The sequence below is a fragment of the Neophocaena asiaeorientalis genome, unplaced genomic scaffold (assembly GCF_003031525.2).
Source record: "Neophocaena asiaeorientalis asiaeorientalis breed wild unplaced genomic scaffold, Neophocaena_asiaeorientalis_V1.1 scaffold249, whole genome shotgun sequence".
NCBI lineage: Eukaryota > Metazoa > Chordata > Mammalia > Artiodactyla > Phocoenidae > Neophocaena > Neophocaena asiaeorientalis.
Genome location: NW_020172625.1, coordinates 13,057 through 20,011, shown reverse-complemented (window position 1 = coordinate 20,011; position 6,955 = coordinate 13,057). Strand labels below are relative to the sequence as shown.

Here is a 6,955-nt window from a genome sequence, read left to right as displayed (position 1 = left end):
AAATTTCCTTCTCTTCTTTCAAAGTCAGAATCGCACAAGAAGAAAACGAAAGACATGTGCCTTTAGTCTCCATCCCCTTTATCCCTCTGGAAGCAGCAACTTTAGAGACAAGAAGCACGATAAGGAAAGGGGCGGTGACTGAGATGGAGGAAGAGAAGCATCGGTGTCAAGAAGACATGAAGAAAGGCAGGCAAGAGGAAAGGGGCAGGAGGGACAGGAAAACAGGCATGAAAAGAAAAGGTGTGGACAAAACATCAAGGAAGCCAGCGTGGCTTCTCTACTCCCTGTTCATACCTCCCATCACTCTTAGCAACGCTTCGCGCCCATCCATTCCTACTGTCTGGGAGTACATGCCTTGCTCTCAGAGACCCCATCACACCAAAACATTATGCACTTTGTCATCCACTTGCCAGACTGAATCCTTATGGTCTCTCTGACCCCTCTGTGTCTCCACAACCTTCAGCAGAGTGAGGACACAGCAAGTACTCAATATATACTTACTGAAAGAAAGCACAGCTAGACGATGAGGGCTGGTTGATTACTATGTAGCTTTAGAAAGTTAAATATGAGGATTTTTATATATCCGTAACCTAAATGACAGATTTTCCTGGAAGAAATCACAGACATTTGGCAGGCCCTGGAGTAGACATCATGGTTGTTCAGGCTTTGGGAGGATCTTCGGTTTCCACCAAGGCAAGGACCTACCCACCAACCCAAGAAGAAAGGAAGAAAGGCAACAAAAGTGTGACTTGCATAAGAGCAGGTGGTTAATTCTGGTCCAGGGCACACGTGCACACGCGTGCGCGCACACACACACACACCACCCAAATTTAAAACTATGTTTTGAACATCCTGGGACTGCTAAGACCTTAAGCTGGCAGGCATATCGTATGAATTCATGGTTCCTGGGCCTGTTTTGAGAAAGAGTGGGGAAGAGAATGGCAGTTCCTATCGATCTAATTGGGAGTCATAGAGTAACAGGTTAGGACTCAGGAAAAGAAAAATGTTCAGATGCCCTTCAGGCAAGCTGTCCAGGTGTGACCTTCTAGACTAGAAAACCACTTTTCTAGTCTTACCCAAAACCTGTGAAGCTGACACTTGCTCAATCACTCAGAACGGCTGTTTTAAGTCTCATGAACAAGATGCCCCTGTGTTTCTGGCAATGCAGGTGACCCACCTGAAGACGGCCAGCTGTGTCAAAAACCCACTTTGCCATCTGAATGCATGTTCCCCATCAGCACATTTCGCCAACAAGCTCGTCTCCCAGGGCCTAGGCCTGGCACAGAGTAAGCAGATGCCGAGAGGAAGGAAGTGTAGGCAGTGGGTGAGCAAAAGCAGGAGAGAGGGATCATGGACGTCAGCCAGACTGGGTTTCCTGAATGAAACACCACCAAGATCCCAGCATTCAACAGAGGGAAAGCACCGATAAAAAACAACCACAGACACACACACACACACGCACACACGCACACACACACACATGCAGCCACACACGGAGAGAATAAGAAAAGCTCAAGGCTGAAAAGAACTTTTCAGTGGGCACAGGTGGCCAGTAGCAAAGTCAACTAAGGCCTGCGATAGGAAAGCAAAGCCTCCAGGGATGCGTGACCAGAGGCAAGGTTCTGACCACTGGCAACTCCAGCTCCCAGCTAGTGGAAGAACCTATTGACCAGCAAGTGGAGGGGCAGGGTAGCACGGCTGGGGCATCCAGTCCTGATTTTATTTTTTTTAAATCCACCCTCTCAGTGCCTTCTTTGGTGAGTGCTGCAGGGTGCTGGCCCCTGATGTGGATGCTCAGCTAGACAGGTGTAACCCTTCACACAGTATTTGGCAGTAAGAGGCTCATGGGACAAGATACCCAAGCTAGGGTGAGACACAGCCTCCCGTAAGCAGAATTTACAACGGAATCATAGGACAACCTGTTCCACCAGTTGCGTCTCCAGCCACCCACTCTGAGAAAATAAAAGGGGAAAAAAGTAGAGAGAGAGGATTGGTAAAGGGTTCTTTTAGAAGAAGGCTGTGCCACAGTGAATCCCCACCATAGGCAGAGCCCCACTGCACAACCTGGGGCACCATTCTGATTGCATTCTATGTGTTCTAGGTGTTCCAGAGCTCCAGAAGCTTCTGAATACATAGATTGAAATAGGAATGCTACCCCATAGAACCATGCAAAGCCACAGCCTGGTCCCACCACACCACATGTCCCTGAGGGGAAGAGGTGGGGAAAGCTGCCCTCTCTACACAAGTCTAGTGAGGGAATCTGCAAGGGTTCACTTCAAAGAGCTTCGAAATGGATCGCCTGTCACCGAGACACAAAAAGAATTGGTGCCTGATCCATCCCCAAGAAAGACAAAGCAGACTGTGGACCGGGGCCTGACTCCAGCCTACAAAAAGAAGGGTGAGGGAGGAGGTGACTGTTTAACAGCAAAGGGAGAAGTGCACGGCCACATGGAGGCATCTGCAACCCGGCGTTCATTTCAGCAAGTAGGAGGCTGGGGAGCATGTGTTTCATGTCGGCCAAAAGTGGGTCATTTAGGACAGCAAGGCACACAGGAATTTCTTTTTTCTTTTTTTAAATAAATTTATTTATTTATTTTTGGCTGCACTGGGTTCGTTGCTGCACGCAGGCTTTCTCTAGTTGTGGCAAGCGGGGGCTACTCTTCATTGTAGCGGGTGGGCTTCTCATTGCGGTGGCTTCTCTTGCTGCGGAGCATGGGCTCTAGGCACGTGGGCTTCAGTAGTTGTGGCACGCAGGCTCAGTAGTTGTGGCTCGTGGTCTCCAGAGCGCAGGCTCAGTAGTTGTGGCACACGGGCTTAGTTGCTCCGCAGCATGTGGGATCTTCCCAGACCAGGGCTCAAACCCACATCCCCTGTGTTGGCAGGCGGATTCTTAACCACTGCACCACCAGGGAACTCCCTAAGCCACATAGAAATTTCTTAAGTCCACTCAGAATTTTAGAAAAGCATCAGTCCAGGCCCAGAAAGCTCTACACGAGAGGGGCAGCAAAGAACCTCCAAAATTACTGCAAAATGCCCACAACACAGCCGGCCAGCTGGGACCCTCTGTGGGCCCAGAGAGAAGAAGTCACCAGCCAAGCAAAGAACTGTCCTACCCCTTACATCCCCTTGCTATCCACCCCTCTCACCCCAAGTAAAACAGAAGCTAGCTCGGGGGAGAAAGAAGGTGAGCCTGCTGAGAAGAGCAGGAAAGCCAAGAGGCTCCCCTTCACCACTGAAGGCCTAGCTGGGGAGCAAGGGATTTAAAACTGTATCAGTTTGCTGCTACGTGACAAATTACCACAATCTTAGCAGATTAAAACAACAGCCACTTACTACCTACCAGTTCCGGAGGTCAGAAGTCCAGCATGGCTCATCTGGGTTCTCCACTTAGGGTCTTACAAGGCTGAAATCAAAGCCTTAGCCAACTAGGTTCTTATCTTGAGGCTCTGGAAAGGAATCCACTTCCAAACTCATTAGGTTGTTGGCAGAATTTAGTTCCGTGTGGCTGTAAGTCTGAGGTCCCCATTTTCTGGCTATTGGCCGGTAGCCGTTCTCAGCTCCTCGTTGCTCTCTGGTCCTTGCACGTGGCCCCATCTATCCTCAAAGGCAACAACATCACATGGACTCCCTCCCGGGCTTAGCATCTCTCTGACTTCCCCTCTACTCCCAGCAAGAGAAAACTCTGCCTTTAAAAGGCTCATGTGATTAGATTTGCCCCACTGGAATAATAGGTCTTTTGCCATATAAAGTTAACACCACCATGAGAGCAATACCTCATCATACTCCCAGATCTCACCCACACTCAAAATACCTAGGAATAAACCTATCTAAGGAGACAAAAGACCTGTATGCAGAAAACTATAAGACACTGATGAAAGAAATTAAAGATGATACAAACAGATGGAGAGATATACCATGTTCTTGGATTGGAAGAATCAACATTGTGAAAATGACTATACTACCCAAAGCAATCTACAGATTCAATGCAATCCCTATCAAACTACCAATGGCATTTTTCACAGAACTAGAACAAAAAATTTCACAATTTGTATGGAAACGCAAAAGACCCCTAATAGCCAAAGCAATCTTGAGAACGAAAAAAGGAGCTGGAGGAATCAGGCTCCTGGACTTCAGACTACACTACAAAGCTACAGTAATCAAGATAGTATGGTACTGGCACAAAAACAGAAATACAGATCAATGGAACAGGATAGAAAGCCCAGAGATAAACCCACCCACATATGGTCACCTTTATTTGATAAAGGAGGCAAGGATTTACAATGCAGAAAAGACAGCCTCTTCAATAAGTGGTGCTGGGAAAACTGGAGAGCTATATGTAAAAGGAAGGGAATTATATAAGACTAAGGGTGATCAGAGGTCATTCTTAGAAATCTGCTTACCACAAACAAGTCAGGTAGGAAGTCTGGATTAATCTTCAGGCCTGAGCATGCAAACTGCTAAATAAAGGGTCTGTTTGCAACACAAAGGAACTGCAGAACTGTCTATTAGTGAAGAATGAGCAGAAACGTTCATGGTTTCCATAGTTTTCATAGGGGGAGAAGAAGTAGTACAGGGAGATTATTACCAATGAATAAATGTTAAGGACAGAAGGATAAAACATTAAGTGTTTCGTTTGCATCGCTGAGTTGTACTTGTTGGACATACAGTTTACCCAAGGATCATAATCCTAGAGACAGTTAGTGGGGTTGAATCAAACCAAAATAATTTGTGCTAATGATGGTAATACCAGAGTGGATATTGAAAGTAGGAGTAAAGTGGAATTCCCTGCTACAAAGAGAAAATTCCAATTACTAAAAAGGAACGTTAGGTGAATCTTTGTGCACTACAGGGGAAAACACAGTTATGTCAAGGGAGCCCCAGAGTGTGTGCCAGGAGATTTAATCCTGGTCCCTGTTCCACCCTCTCACTTGTGGTATAAACTTGGGCAACACTCTAACTCCCTAGACCTCAGTGTCCTACCAGGAAAATATAACAAGAATGCATGAAACAGGGTGGCATAAACTCTACAAGTGTAGAAACTGGAGGCCCATATGCTCTGGCAGGCCCACAGATGTGTTTTGTTTGGCCCATGCAGTGTTTTAAAATATATAATATCATTTAATGCCAACATTTGGAAAAAACCAGTAGATTTCCCATTTAAAAAAAAATAATCCAGATTTCCAGCTTCTCTTGAAAATCTGGAAGATTTGCAAACACAGGGCCTGCACTCTGCATGGCGACAATCTTCTGTGGCTCTGCATCCAGTTCCCAACACCATCACCAGGTGGGCTTCAGGTTTCGACCTTCTGGGAGGTCTCACTGGACCCCGCTGGATCAGCATCTTTGATTTTGCTCTAAAGCATTATGCAAGTGTTGGCTGTTATTACCTGTAAAGTGAGGTCACTGGAATGGATGAGCTACTTCCACTCGGAGAAGCTGTAATTCCAGTCCGTAAGATGGGTCTTCAGTCACTTTTCCCAAAAAGGTGTAAAATGATCACCCCAAACCCAGACGGTCTTTGTCCCCTGTATATTATAAAGGCCATAAAATGCGCTGAAAATCAAGTATTTGTACTGGGAGTTACAGAAAGATTTCAATAAACTGCAAATGTAGTTTCCCACTGGACAACATTTAGGCACTGGCTTCTTTAAAAGCAAACAGAAAGTGGAGATTAGGAAAGGACAAAGTTACCATCCCCTAGAAGAGAGAGGGCAGACCTCCAAGAGAGGAGGGGATTTTAGGAAAAATAAACATTCGCCATAAGAGAGCTAATCCCAGGTGGTTCATCCAGAGAAAGAAGCCAAGAGTTTATAGTTCTTTGGGGTTCGTTTTATTTATCCACCCCCACAATATATAAATCAATCTATTTAGTTAGGGAAGGTTGAGAGAACACATTTTATTGCCATGGATAATTTCCCAAGGGAGAACGATCATTGTGTTTCACATCTAACATTTTTTTCTCTTTGGGTTTTGTGAAACCCCAGAAGTTTATGAAAAGTTTTCCAGATGAGGACACAGAACTTAGCAAACTATTCCCATCTTTAATTCTCATAAAAGTGGAAACACATACCCAGGCTCATGCACGCATAGCACCAGACACCCGGAAAACTAATTGAGTGCCAAGCACTTCTGGTACCCTAAGGATATATATATATATATTTTGGTAGCCTGAGGCTGCCAGAAACTTTGCCTGCTGAATGAATTATAGCACAGGAAGCAGATGGGCTGTGTATATGAAACAACCACTATCTGGCATGATGTGCTGTGCAATTTGGCTGCAAAGATTAAATTGAGCTATTGAATGTTTAATACACTATGCATAACAAATACAGCCAGAGCCACAAGACAGCATAAATTACAGAATTGGTATTCACACGGCCTTTCCCAGGAATCAATACACTGCCACCGCTCATAAGAGTCTGTTGTTCAATACACATGAAGAAGAGAAGAATTCTTCTATTCAAATGCGTTATCTGGGCTATTTACCCAAGGCAGTGACTTAGCAGTGGTAAAGTCTATACAGTGCTGTTGAATACAGATGATAATACTTCTCGTCCTTGTCTGCCTGTTCCACTGCGCCTAAGTTGCTGGGGCTTCGAGTCCCTTGGGTACATTAGCAGTCAGCCCAGGAAGTGTGTTTAAGTAATGGACATAATGTTCACATTTGCTAGACCAGCCTTCTCCCTAATCATGAATTATTCTTCCCCAAGGCTCAATTGGAACATTACTTTAGAAGCAGAAGATTTAATCCTTTTCAGCTGATTGGAGGGAATGATTACAGTATTATTTTCTTGTACAGGCTGTCTCCAGTGAAGGTGCCTTTTTCTGTCCCCATCTTTAATAGGCAGCAATCTTTATTTCCCTGGAGGGAAATGGCAATGAATTCGAAATGGGATAAATCTTCAGGAATGCAAGGTGCTGAAGCTGTTAGTTAATTAGTTTAGCCCTCACTTGT

At 45.3% G+C, this 6,955-nt stretch overlaps 1 protein-coding gene across 1 annotated transcript in view; it reads left to right on the top strand.

The window, feature by feature from the left end:
- Positions 1 to 2,166: 2,166 nt before the first annotated feature.
- The window catches only part of LOC112395619 (uncharacterized), a gene marked incomplete at its 3' end in the record, with an annotated part of 13,696 nt that continues 8,907 nt past the window's right edge, over positions 2,167 to 6,955 (top strand). The window contains 2 exon segments of the mRNA XM_024738935.1: positions 2,167 to 2,523; positions 5,220 to 5,389. Coding sequence (XP_024594703.1) covers positions 2,167 to 2,523; positions 5,220 to 5,389 — 527 coding nt within the window.